This window comes from Orbicella faveolata, unplaced genomic scaffold (genome assembly GCF_042242905.1).
Source record: "Orbicella faveolata isolate gen_17 unplaced genomic scaffold, um_ofav_v1 contig_47, whole genome shotgun sequence".
Lineage (NCBI taxonomy): Eukaryota > Metazoa > Cnidaria > Anthozoa > Scleractinia > Merulinidae > Orbicella > Orbicella faveolata.
Window position 1 is genome coordinate 8794939 of NW_028301577.1, and position 13714 is coordinate 8808652.

At 40.3% G+C, this 13714-nt stretch overlaps 1 protein-coding gene and 1 pseudogene across 2 annotated transcripts in view; one reads left to right on the forward strand and one right to left on the reverse strand.

The window, feature by feature from the left end:
• The first annotated feature begins 1306 nt into the window (after positions 1–1306).
• On the forward strand, positions 1307–5097 carry LOC110066128 (uncharacterized; annotated as a pseudogene).
• Positions 5098–8945: 3848 nt separating this feature from the next.
• LOC110059772 (Fanconi anemia group J protein homolog) overlaps positions 8946–13714 on the reverse strand; it is a 36940-nt gene continuing 32171 nt past the window's right edge. For both annotated transcript variants that reach the window (XM_089279390.1, XM_089279389.1), the window contains exons 31-35: positions 11846–13554; positions 11411–11480; positions 10648–10809; positions 9783–9952; positions 8946–9088 (exon numbers count right to left, since the gene is read on the reverse strand). In XM_089279390.1, the coding sequence (XP_089135516.1) occupies positions 9038–9088; positions 9783–9952; positions 10648–10809; positions 11411–11480; positions 11846–13554 (2162 nt within the window). In that variant the 3' untranslated portion in view covers positions 8946–9037. The remainder of the gene's footprint in view (positions 9089–9782; positions 9953–10647; positions 10810–11410; positions 11481–11845; positions 13555–13714) is intronic.

Sequence of the window (13714 nt, forward strand, 5' to 3'; positions counted from 1 at the left end):
GATCAAGTATATTTCGAAGGAAAGGTTTTTTTTTTCGAAGACGCGCTTTTTACCCTCAGTCTCCTCCACTTTCCCCCCCCCCCCCTCCCTCACTATCACCAATTAGCATCGTTCTTTTTCAAGGAAAATCAGTTATTGTTATGACTGCTCTTGCACCGCCTTCCTCCCTGAAGAGATGATTTAGTGAAATTAGAAAACGTGTTAGGATACCACTCAGTGGTCCGTTTTGGTACCTCATGGAGCTAAATATAACTGAAGGACAACAGGGTAAGCAGCGTAGGAAACCTCCTGAAATATACGAAGGAAGTATAATGATTCCTCCTTTCGATTAAGAAAAAAGCTCTGCTGACCTAAGTTTAAAATTCCTACATGTAAGTACAGTACTCCCCCCCTTTAATTTCTAAACTTTCCTATCCCCCCCCACTCACGATGATACAGGAGATCATCATGTTTTGCGATCTCGAAGACGCACTAGAAATCGTAAATTCATTTACTCTTGGTTCTTTGTTTTGATTGGTCGTTCCTGCCACTAAATTTTGACACATGGTAGCTCGAAAACGAAATTTACCCTGTTTGTTTGTATTTCACAATACCAGGGGTTTTTCCCCCTTTTGATTTTGTTTTCACGCTTCCAAAGGTCGAGAAACAATATTGAACCTTCTTGTCATCACTGGGTAGTTTTAAATACAGGTCTATCACGTTATGACTGCACTATCGTAACGTGAAATCAAAAAGTCTTTCTACAGTTATCACCGCAGGTCACATTTTTCTTAGTAATACGTGCGCGTGCGACTTGAATTAATCATTTATACACAAGAGCATTCACCCGAAATTTAATTAACTTCATTTCCCATTTCCAAACGACACTTGGACAAGCATTGTCCACTTCGTATTCTTACTACTGTCATTTACATCGCTATCTCCGAGTCGCTCCTTTTGTTCAATTTTGCTCCATTTGTTTTATGCCGAGTATCATGTATTAGCAAGTAATATACTCAATATTGTAAACTATACCGATTATGGCGCAACTAAAAATGGTTTCCGGGAAAACCGGAACTTATTTTGTTAATAAAAAAGAATTCTTTTCTGCTTGCGTAATAAAGGAGATGGATCAAAACAAAGTTGTTTTTTTCCTGGAAGACGCGCTGTAAATAGTACGTGGTTTTTCCTGATTGGGCGAAACTTGGGTGGCTAGATAATGAAAAAGTCCCTAGGTCCAAAGGGGTTTTTCCCGTTTTCAATTTCGTTTGTTGACAAACGATATACGAGCTTCACAGCATTTTATACACGTCAGCTACATCCCCTTAACACGTGATCAACCTGTATATAGGTCTCGATCACGCAGTCCCTCTTGTCTCTTGTCGTAGGGGCTGCTGTTGTTATACTTCTCCACTGTTCAAAGCTTCACTAGGCGGTTTCATAATTCATACCAGAAGTTGCTCGATTCACACCTGAACTTGAAAACCACACAACACCAATCTGAGATGATTCCTCAAGGCGTCAGCGTTGTTTTGATCTTGGGTTTCTTGCTAACGTCTCCAACACAAGTATCCAGTGAGGCAAAAAGCTGCGCTGCTGTAACGCTGGCCTGGAATGGCTTCGAGGCAAAACTTCCCCTGGGTAAGGACCCACAGTTTGTGCGCAACCTTGCCGACTGCTTGAATGAAGTCAAGAAACCAGACAGTGAAATTCTAGGCATCATACAACAGCTACCGAAGGTGATAGATAAAGTACTTCCCGAAGCATGGACAGAAGGATTGGTTCTGCTGTCTATGTATTTCCTTTACAAGAGCTTCTTATTGTACGACGAGGCAAAGATCTTGGAGGTAAACGTTAAGATCTACCGCGATAAGTTTGAAGCGTTGGAGAAAGAAATGAAACCGTTCAGAGACTTCATAGATACCGAGCTTATTCCACAGTGGGAAGAAGGTAACACTGCTAACTTGGAAAAGATCGCCGAGGAGTTGCTGAAAAAGATTGGTCGCCACGCTGCAGGACTCCAAGAGTTGACTCAAGCCATTCGCCAGGATATTAAAACGGGCGGAAGCAATCAGAGATGGTCCCCTTATGTTGCTGCTGGCGGATTTTTCCTCTGCTTGGGTTCGGTTATAGTTCGTCCAGCTCCTAACGTGGCCACTCCTCCATCTAGTGGTGTTCTCGGTGATGCTAGCTTCAGTGGGGTGAGCATTCCTATATGTATTGTTGCTATCGGTACTGCCGGTTACAGCTGGTTGAGCTACAGTTCTCTTAGCGACTCTACCCTTCCAGAATTGGAGAGGCTGGAAAAGGACGCGACTACCATGGGCCAAGAAATAACGAGGTATCAGTCACAACTAAAATTGATCTCGCTAAAATGAGAGGTGAACTCTAAATCTACTGATTAACCCTTTATACTGCCCCTTCAAGCCAGCTGGTCAACACTGAAATTCTCTCTAATGTTTCCATACAGTCATTAGAGTACTTGTTAGGAGAATTGCTTTTATATTATCTCGGTAATTTCCCAATAATGAACATTACCTAATCTTTGACCTATCGTTGATTATGCACTCTTTTTTTTTTTATATATATAAGAATATTGTTTTTCCGGCTGAGGCTGAATATTCTTATTTTTCCCCCGATTTTAGGCTTGTGAATATTCTTAGATTATAGCGTATGCATTCATAATTTGCATTTTTATTATTCCACAATTTCACGCATTTTTATTCATCGACGACTAGTTCAGGCAGTCGAAAGCTTGTAATTTTTCAATCGTTTCAGCCCGAGATCGTTTTAAGTTTTTACCATGTTTTATCCTGGCTGCGCCCCTTCAATATTTTCACACACAAAAAAATATTCCTTTCAAAATCTCAGCCTCGGGTTTTTTAAAATATTCTTAACATTTTGCAAATTTCATCCTCGATATTCATATAAAATACATTCTTATAAAAAAGAAAGAGTGTATGCATGTTGACATTTAGAGAGCGGTTTTCAATTGGTCGTCGTAAAACCGAAACCAAAGCTAATTAGAATTGGTTGCAAATACATGTAACAGCGTGTGGGCCAAACCGAAAACAACGCTACAAAGCCCAGTGTCTTGCTATCCTCTCAACAACTATAAATTTCTGTAAAGGATACAAAGCTTCAGTTCTAAAAATTTGATGTTAATGCGAGGTAAATAGCTGACTTAGCTCAGTTTTTCTCTTCATTCGATTGACTGGCAGCTGACTTGAGGCGCGGTAATAGGAAATTTGCTGCTCTTCACGGTGATAAATTATGCCATGTCGGAATCATTTCGACTGAAGCCTCTTGATCACTTATTTCAGCAGTGAGCTTGAGCAGTTGTCTAGCATATGCTGAGAAATTATACAAACGAAGAGCTAACAAAAACACAAACCAACATCAATGTTGCGCATATTGACAAATGCAAAATATGGTCATTGATTTGCGTGTCGACACGTGTGGAATAATTTATTTCTGAAGTATTATTGTAGATGATAGTGCAACTTGTAATGTTAAGTGAAATGTAATTAGATTTTAAGTTTCAACAGTTACTATTAATGAACACACAGGATATAAAATAATTATACTAAAATACTATAAAAAAGGGGAGAAGCCTCCACAACTAATTGTGAGCATTTAGAAAGTCCACAAATCAAACTATTGACTATTTTACACGACTAGATAGAGTAGCTGGTGAAAGCGACATTGTTATTTCCTTCTTTAAATTCGTTATTGTAATGAGTAGGTTTAATGTAGATTTTATTGCATTTTATTGTACTTTTAAATGTAATTTTTGTCACAATCCAATTGCAATTTTTATCATGATTTTTTGATTTCGATAATTAACAACTACAAGCCCCACTGAGGAGTTTTGAAAAAAATTTATTGTTTAAGGTATAAAACCAAAACTAATGAGAATTCGTGGCAAATAATATACACGTAACAGCGTACGGGCGATGCCGAAAGGTATGCCAGAAAGCTAAGTGTCAAGTTCTCGTCTCAACAGTGCGTTTCTTCATTAATTTCCCTAAAGGACACAAAGTTCAAGTTTTGATGTTATGGTGGGACTTAACTTAAAAACACTTAAAAACACACCATGTTTCAAACATTTTTTCGTGGCTAAGAGTTAACTCCAACCCATGGCAAAGTATACATTCTTAAAAAGCTCAAAAAGCAAAGATTATGAAAAAAATATTTCCGTACCCTATAACTGTATTGTAACCTGACACCGGCTGATTAAATCTGCCACCTGCTGGGGAATGCCAGTGCTTACTTGAGAAAAGATAACTCATACTAGAACTGATCAAAAGGAATAATTTTTACATTTTACAAAAGAAGACAAACAGCTTGCTGGGATAAGCATAGAGATTTTTGAAAAGTTAAAAGCACGTGAAATGATGACCAGTTAAATCTGATACAGAAAATCTAGCATACGTTTCAATACATAACTTTGACAGAATGCACTGGACTGAAAAGTTCTATGCTTATCCCACAGAACGTACTAAAAACAACAAATCCTGAAAATTTTAGCTCAATTGAATAAATCCTTCTCAAGATATCTTTTCTAGAAGGCGAAAATAACTCGTTTTGAGAAAACGAGCTTTAAACTTACAGTAACAGTACTTGTCAAAATAAAACTTCAATACCTTAAGATTCGAGTTCCGTAAAAAACAAAACTTCGAATTTCTTTCAGAATTTTAGGTTAAGTCCCGCCTTAATTGATGAGAGAGAAATAACTGATGACTTTTCTTATTCTAATCACTTGATCGACTGACAACTGCCTTGAGGTGCGGTAATAGGAAATTAGCTGTGTGACTTCATAGAGTAGTTGGTCAAAGCTTTAAATTTGTTCTTGTAATGGGTCGGTTTATTGTAGATTTTATCGTAGTTTTCCACTGTAATTTTCATCATAATCCAATTGCAATTTTTCTCATGACTTCTTAATTTTAGATAATTAACGACGACAAACCCCACTAAGGAGTTTAAAATGTGAATAGATATAATTTGGACATGTATTTAATCAGCTTAAAAAGTGTACTAATTATATTCTAAGTGGGTGGTGTACTATATCTCATAATGTGAAATGAAGTGCATCTTTGAATAAATGTTGAAACTTGATATTGCTCGTTTCTAAATAGAATTTTCTGTATACTTTTCAAGCACACCCATCCTTTTTGTAGACATTCCTACCCAACCTTAACCATAATACAGGAGATCAGATATATTTCGAAGAAAAGGTAGTTTTTTTTTTCGAAGACGCGCTATGAATAGGACGTTGTTTGTTTTGATTGGTCAAAGCTTGAAACTCCCTCTGGTACACATAGGGTTGCTTGTTAACGATGTTGAAAAGGAAAAGTTAACCCCAATCTGTTTGTATTTCACAATACAACGGTTTTCCTCCTTTCAATTCCGTTTTCACGCTTTAGTTATCACGCTACCTTGATTTTTGCCATCATTAAATTGATCAATGTTAAACAGAAGCAACCGCTGTATCAGTCATGTTATTGCGAAGACAATAACGTGAAATCGAAGAATGCCTACCTCTGCGTAAGATTCACCTGGAATAAATGTTGAAACTTAATATTGCTGTCGTTACCAAAAAGAACTTTCCTAACGAAATCTTTGCACCTATATTCCCCTCCACCGCGGGTAACTCGAAAACACTGACCCCCGGTCCGCGGACCCCCACTACGGACCGGGTCCGCGGACTACCTATAGACCGATCCACGGACTACCCCTACGGAGCCCCTCTACGGACCACCCCCCAAAATAGAATAAAAAAAAAGAAATAAATACTTCACTTATGGGTTGTCTAGTAGATTACTTGTGTTGGTGAAATTTCGAGTATTATACCGTGCAAATGTAATTAACACCCCCCTAAAAAAAGCCTCAAAGCTGAAATTTAAATGGCCGAAAAACAAGAATTTGCGTCAGGAGATGCCGATGGCAAAAAGAAGGAAAATTGTTACTTTCCATTCGTGGCTCAATCTGGCTATGAAAGATGTGTTTTTAAGTCGTTCAAGATTGTTTACATCTAATTGCGCTGAGCAAATTATGAAGCCTGGAACGAGTTCACGAATGCTTGTGAGAGTGGGCTGAACAAAACGGTGGAGGGGAAAGAGCACAAATTTCGAAGCTTCCCGGAGGCTTCCTGGAGGCTTTCACGGTCTTTCATATACAGTATGGCCACAGCAAAGGAAATGGCAATGTGTAATGATATAACTTGCGCCCGAGCCAGTGAACCCAAGAATGTTACATTTGCAAAATGTAATGTTCGAAATTTCGCTGACACGATCTATTAGACAACCGATAACTGAAATATTTATTTCTTATTTTTATTCTATTTTGCGGGGTGGTCCGTAGAGGGGGTCCGTAAGGGTAGGTCCGTGGACCGGCCATAGGTAGTCCGCGGACCCCGGTCCGTAGTGGGTGTCCGCGGACCGGGGGTCAGCGTTTTTGGGTTACCCCTCCACCGCCACCCCTCAAGATCAATAAGCATCGTTCTGATTCAAGGAACAACCACTTAATTACTACTCCTGCATCGCCTTTGGCTCCAAGCGTTCACTAAGTTTGACAGCTGCGCATGCTGTTCGGGAATTCGGGACTGTACTCGAGGCCGGGAGCTTTGGAAATCAAGTTAGGCTTTCAGGCGCTGTTGATAAAGTTGATAAAGGTAAATTTACCGCCGTAGGGAGTATGTGGAGCAGACGTTACGAGCGTTCACCTCGCAAAGTAGAAGATTGTGGGTTGTATGTGTTTATAAAGCGGAGTACGGAGTTGCGCCATTGGAGGAAACGTGGCAACAGGAAAATTCATGAATGAGTTACTGAATTTAATGAAACTCCAGTTCTCTCACCGGCTCTTACAGCGTTTGCGAGTATGGTAGGTTGCATCGCCGGCTTTCAAAGTGGCCCCGACTGCTCACGATTACCTTGATCTATTTCTACGAGAACTCTTTTTGCAGTGGCTTACAATATGAGATATTGTTTGACGTTGTTTTTCATCGATTTGAAGTTAATAATTTACGTAAAAGTAGTACTTTTAAGCGTGAATAACTGACCTATAGAGAATTCAGAAACAGTAACAAAGGGTACAACCCTTGGGCTTGAATTAAGGATATCACTTTTTCGAAGTAAAGCAATGGATGTGTTTAAACATTGCTCAACGCATAGGTTTGTCACCCTTAAGGAAGAATTTCTGCGCCACTCCCTCCCACATAGTTTCCATTCCCAACATAACAATTGCATGTAAAGCCCTTGCTGCGTTACAGTTTCACAGTAAAACGGCCTGCGTACAAGGCTAATGGCTACAGTTTTTTTAACGACGCGCCAACAAGGAGCTTTGTGCGCACAACCAGGAAAACAATTGCTTGGCATGATGCTTGGGAATGAGGGATGACATTCCTTGCAATTGCCGTACAATTAACATACAAGTCTATTTTAAGGTGGCCGAACACAGTTTTCGCGCGCGCCTTTGCTGATGCAATTCAGCGCGCGTACAAGGATTGCAAAAAAACCCCAAAAAACAAACATGCCGTCAATAGAGCGATCATTTTATTTACTAAACACCCGCACTATCTGTGCTATTTTTCTCTATAATGGAACGCAGTGTATTGATGGCTTTAGTCTGTTATTACGATATGTTAGAAAAGGTAACGATGCAAAGAACCCAGCAATTCTCAGCTTTTTCTTTGTTACCGAAAGAACCCAGTTAAATGCAGCGCATGCGCAGTAAGTTAAAAAATTGCGATTGACTGAAATTGCTCTCTCGGAAATACGCCTATTTCTCCAGAACCACTCATTAGAACTTCACGAAATTTGGCACAAAAAAACTTTATAATTAGGAAATAAGTAACTGGACTACTGAAAAGAATTAACTTTAACAAAGGAAATTCTAGATATTCCAGTGAACCTTCAACAAGGGATAATTAAAGATCTCTGTTAAATTATTAGCAAAATGGTGTTACCTTGTGAGAATCGTTACAAATAAACACTTCCGATTTTAAAGGCCTGTTTATATTTACTCATGTTGCCATGGAAACGGCATATATGTCAGCTTAACCATCAAAAAATCAACGTCTGTGTTGTTAACTTGCTTGCTGCCATTTTGGACGACCGAGGGATCAAGGGTTTGAGAGAAAAAAGTAAATGAAACACAGGTATCAAAAACTGTGTTCAGCCACCTTAAGCTTGGGTTAACGGAAAAGATTTAACAAGAAAATTGATCATTGGATAAAAAATAACTTCGATATCAAAGACAAAATAATGTCCATATTTAGATCGATCGATGGATGGATGAATTCGTGCAAGGCAAATTCTATATCAATGTATAATTCAGATGCAGATATGATGTTGCACGTTTTTGCAATATTTGCTTGCTCATTTGTACAATATTGCTAAACCCACCAACACTTATGATTATAACCTGGATATAACCAATTCAGAAACAATAATTCTGGGTGACCAAGGGAGAGTGGGGGCAAACAAACACTCAGGGAAGGTAGCAACTAGTTTCCCCTCCCTCTTTCACCTCTTCTTCTATAGTATATCATGACATTGCTAAAATACAAACACAGCCTCGAATGAAATTTACCAATAAGGGGTTTGACACTGTTAAGATGAACAGAAATAACAGGAAGGCCATAATAATGAGGTGTGGCTGCTAATGGTCATTCAGTGCCCTGGACGCCGATTCGACAGTTCTGGGTACAAGCCCTGACCGGGATTGAGGAGTTGTTCTCTCTGACAGGAACTTTATTCGAACAGGACCTCTCTTTACCCAGGAGCTTGAGTATAAACGGGTAGAGGCGAAGTGTGGCTTAGCAGACGCTACTACTTACAAAACCACCTACAAGTTATCATGCAAAATGAAGCGCAGACTTAGACCTGTTGCAGACTTCACTTCATCATTAGCTGGTGATAAAGTGACTGACTGATGAGATGGTCGACTGGAGTAACCATCGCATGTTTTTAAGAAATATGAAATCATTTTATTCACTATTCATTGAGAAAAGCCTAGTCGCACTGCTGAAATACACCAGCCCCTCTTTGACTTCGGATCACTCGCTAGCTGGTGAGTGAACATTGACGAGACCTGGAAAAAACCAAACCTGTCGAGCAAAGATGAAAGAAAACAATAAGCGTCAGTGATCACGATTGGAAGCTGTTTCAACTCAGAATACCAGTATAAGACAAATTTAACCATCAACAGGAGGGACTCCTTGATGCGGAAAGTCGGATTCATCAAAACTAGTTCAGTCATGGTTCATACCTAAGTCAGGTCTCTTTTTCAAGGGAAATTCAAGGACCATTAAGCAGTATTATATGGCTTTACGCTTGTTTTTGTAGCCGATACAACGCGCGCTCTGATTGGCTAATTCTAGGGCATTATTCTCGGGTAATGCCTACAGGCTGAATACAGGCCTGCAAAAACAAAGCAAAAAGCCAAATAAAATAAACAACTTATTAACCTCCAACGTGCGGTCTTTACGGAAAAATCTCAAACCTCGCCCTTGCCGTATTGGCCTCGCTATCGCTCGGTCAATACGGCAAGGTCTCGGTCTGAGATTTTCCCGTAAAGACCTCACTCTCGGATAATAAGTGGTTATTCAAGCACTCGTTTCCCTCAGAATCACATGGAAAATTTGTTTAGGTAAGAAGGGACAAAATACAGAATACTCAAGACTCCACTGAAGGCAGGATTACTTATACCGTTGGGTACTTCACATAATGTTTCATCAAAAAAAACTTTCCGAGACTGATATTTGTTATACTATTTATAAATTACATAGCACAGCACACCACCTGTTTTAGAGGATGCGGTTGACATTGTTGTTGCTCAGAGAATGATCCGAACGACACCACTTCTAATCCCACGATCCGTGAATCTCCTTTCGTAGTCTGACACACTCGGCAGACCAGGGGAATGTAGCAGCTGCCGCACTCCGGTACAAAGAGACTATTTAGTTTCATACCTACAATCAATTCGGTACAAACTTGATTTGTCAAGAGGTGCTAAGCGTGCAACCAAGCAAAATAAACTATGTGATTGTCTATGTCTATACTAATAATGAAAAAAAAAAAAAAAAAAATTATATAAACATATAAACAAACAAACGAGCTACAAAACAAATAAAATTATGGTATTATGGGGTCAGAGCACTACTCTTTTCATTGTAGACACGAAAGTGAACGAACACTAAAACTGAAAACTGAACTTAAACTTTTTAGGAATCCAGCATTGAGAAGTTTAACAGTTTACCACAGTCGGACCTCTCCTTACGGACGCCTGACAGTTCATTTAGTCGCAGAGAAAGCAGAATTCCTGTTACTTCTAACTCTATAATGCGGACGGACACCTTCATAATACGACAATCACGAAAATGAAAGAACAAACACTGATAATTGAAGATCAACTTGCTCAGAATCCCGGAATGTAGGAGGTTTAACTTGCCCATTATAGGACTATTTGCAAAGCGCGGAGGATGATTTGCACCCAAGACGCCCTAGAACAAATCCAGATACATGTAGTGGCAGGGGAGAGAATTTGAACCACACTTCAAATTCAGAGCCCCTAAACGACTTGGCAACCCAGCCACATATAATATTTGATAACACCGTTTAACTCTTGTAGTTTAACTAAAGTTTAAGTCAACGAAGGAGTTGTTACCTGGAGAGTGATCGTTCTTCGCGTCAATCAAAGAACTTAGGTTTGACATTGTACAAGTCTCTTTGTCGATAACAAGAACGTTTTTCTCGTCGACTGTCTGTTGAAAGGAACTCTGCAATACGTCAGGAATATGCCTTGTGAAGGAGTTAGAAGCGAAGGAACCTGCTCGGACGAAAAGAACCTGGTCAATATATCATATAGCAGCATTGAGGGTAAGAAAACATCGAAGAGAATCATGTTTTAATAGTTACTCCTTAATTTATTACGGCGAGGATAATAAGATTGGAGTACATTTGATTGTATTCTGTAACCAAAGACTAGCTCGAGCACTTGGAAATTTTTCACGTAAATAGTGTATAAGGATACGTGGAGTTGCTTCGTAATGTCGCTGAAAAAGGGCTCAGTCGATTCTTAGAGAAAAAGAAAACAACACAAAAAAATTATTTTTTCTCGCCAGGAGTTCAAAAAGAAATTGCAGTAAGAAATCTAAAGGAGCGTGGAGTTGAGTAATTGAGAAAAGCCGAATTTCATTTTTTTTTTTTTTTAGCTTACTGTCCATGCTTTGATTTTGCTCCAACGGCAATCAGTTAAAATCTGCCCCCAAAAAGAGACACGCTAGATACGAAATTATGACGGAGGGTTATATGACCTTAATGCACTGACAGATCCGGAAAACTCCGACTGGAGAGAAGTCGCACTCTGTCAGAGATTTGGGTAGAGTGCAATTGATTCTCTCTAGCAGAAAGCAGCATAGCTACCTCACCTGTGACAAGGCTGCCACCACAACGGGCACAATACAGCACAGGTTTGTCACTTTCATCTTTGGGTTTTTCCTGAACCGAAAGACACTAATGTCAGTATAAGGCTAATGTGCTACAGGCAATGTGGATAACAGTTTACCCCACGTAGGACTTTGAAGTGTAACTTCAAAAAATTCCTATATTTTTAATGCAATAAATGGGCTTGTGTAAGTTTTGTTCCACGCTGAAGGCAGGACCGCCAAGACAGAGAGGGTCAAAGTCGTACCTTATCCGGGCAGCCAGTGGGCTAGTAAATTTCAATTTTCAGTTGCCCCCGCTAAAATATTAATTGCCCATGCTTTCAACTCATTGTTTTGCTCATCTTGCAGTCTTAAGTTTTGAAATAGTTTTTGATCCGGGTTGGTGGGCCTGCCAGATCGAAAGGATGAAACTCTTACCTCAGATGCTACTTTCTCTTCCTCCCTCGTGCTTTTACTGCTGTTTGAAAATCTTCTAAGCCTTGTGCTTCTTCTCCGACCAAGTCGAACATTGCTCGGCATCTCAGACACGCTATTACAGGGACGCTCGCTTCTCCTTGAAGACGACGATAAATTCAGTACACCTTCCTTCACAGTTTCTTTCGACTCAGTATTACGATCAACATGCGGCGCCTTCGTTTGCAAGCGATTTTCTAATCCTGCCTTTTCATGAGAAAAGTCGTCTTTTACGTCATCAAGGATATCACGAGGCTTTTTCTCTGAGTTTAACTCGTTACCATCCCCTCCGTGACCTGGAGCATTCGCATCAGCTTCTTTTGACTTTAACAGCTTTTCTACCGCGACGAAGCCTTGAACCCCTGTGTTTTCCAGCAATGAGGATTTACCAAAATCACCGCCTTTCTTTGACAAAGTAATCGAACAATTACCAAGACTACCTTCTCCATTTCCTACATTTTTAATTGCGTTTGGTTCCTCGGCGCCGAGATTCAAGTTTGACGAGTTTAAACTTGTCCTCTCCTCACCCTCCCTGGGTGTCATCCAGTTCATTTCCTGTTTGACAGGTGAAGGTGAAGGAGTGGACTGAGGAGTGGCAAAGAGAAGAGGAGAGGACATCTGTTCCCTAGCGAGTGGGTCGCTTTCAGGTTTCTTCTTCAATGCACTATCAGATTCTTGACTCTCCATTTTCCCATCCACTTTCAACTCGTTAGATTTAACCGTAACGAAATTCTCGCCATTTACGGGTTTAAAGTCAAGTACCAAAGTCATTCCATTGAAAACCTTCCTCTCACTCCCGTCGACATCAACGTTTTTCCGTTTAAATTTATCAAGTTTCGATGCCACTCTCTCTGCATTGAAAGACAGACCTTTAGAAGTGACGCCAGAGAAAGCTGATTGGATTAAATTAGAAGAAGGGGTAAAACCTGAAGTCTGGTTTCCTTGCATGTTGCTAAGTGAACGCTGCTTGGCAGATAGTATAATACGTTGAAAGGGAGTGGTAGAATGAACGCTGTGTTCCAGTGTAAACCCATCACCTGGGTTTCCTTGGACCTTACCTACATGTTGGGACTCTACAGATGGTTTACTATCGGTACTTTGAGGAGGAGTTGCACAGTTGCCGCTGTGGTCTACTGTAAACCCAACGGCTAGGTTTCCATGAGCGTTAGTAGCCTCTACAGAAGGTCTTGCATCACTGCACTGACAAGGAGTTGCACAAAGATCGCTCTGTTCCAGAGTAACCCTGCCAGTTTGGTTTTCTTGGTTGTCAGGTAGTCGGGCGTGTTCTTCAAATGACTTAACATCTGCATGAACGTTCTGTTCCAGTGTAACCCCGCCAGTTTGGTTTCCTCGGTTGTCGGGTAGTGGAGTGTGTTCTACAAATGGCTTAATATCAGCGTGAACGTTCTGTTCCAGTGCAACCCCTCTAGTTTGGTTTCCGCGGTTGTCAAGCAGTGAAGTGTGCTCTACAGATGGCTTTACATCAGCATGAACGTTCTGTTCCTTGACTGGAGTCTCCACAGAACTTCTGCTCAGTTGGCTAACAGAACAGGGGCTGGTATTGGCGGGACACGGTTCTCTTTTACGTGCAGATGCGAATTCTTTCAGGGAAGACATGGCCGCGGAGAAGTTGTTGTACTGTGTAATTCTCTTGCGCACCCATTTGGATATCCCTGGTTAATCAGATCAAAAGGTATGTTTAGTGAAAACTACCAAACATGCTAACCATACAGGCGAAAATTGTTACAGCACTTTTTCCCAATTAAGCCGTAACCAAGTTCATAATCCATATGCATAAGGTTCTTATTATGGGGCATTCATTTGGCTGTGGCG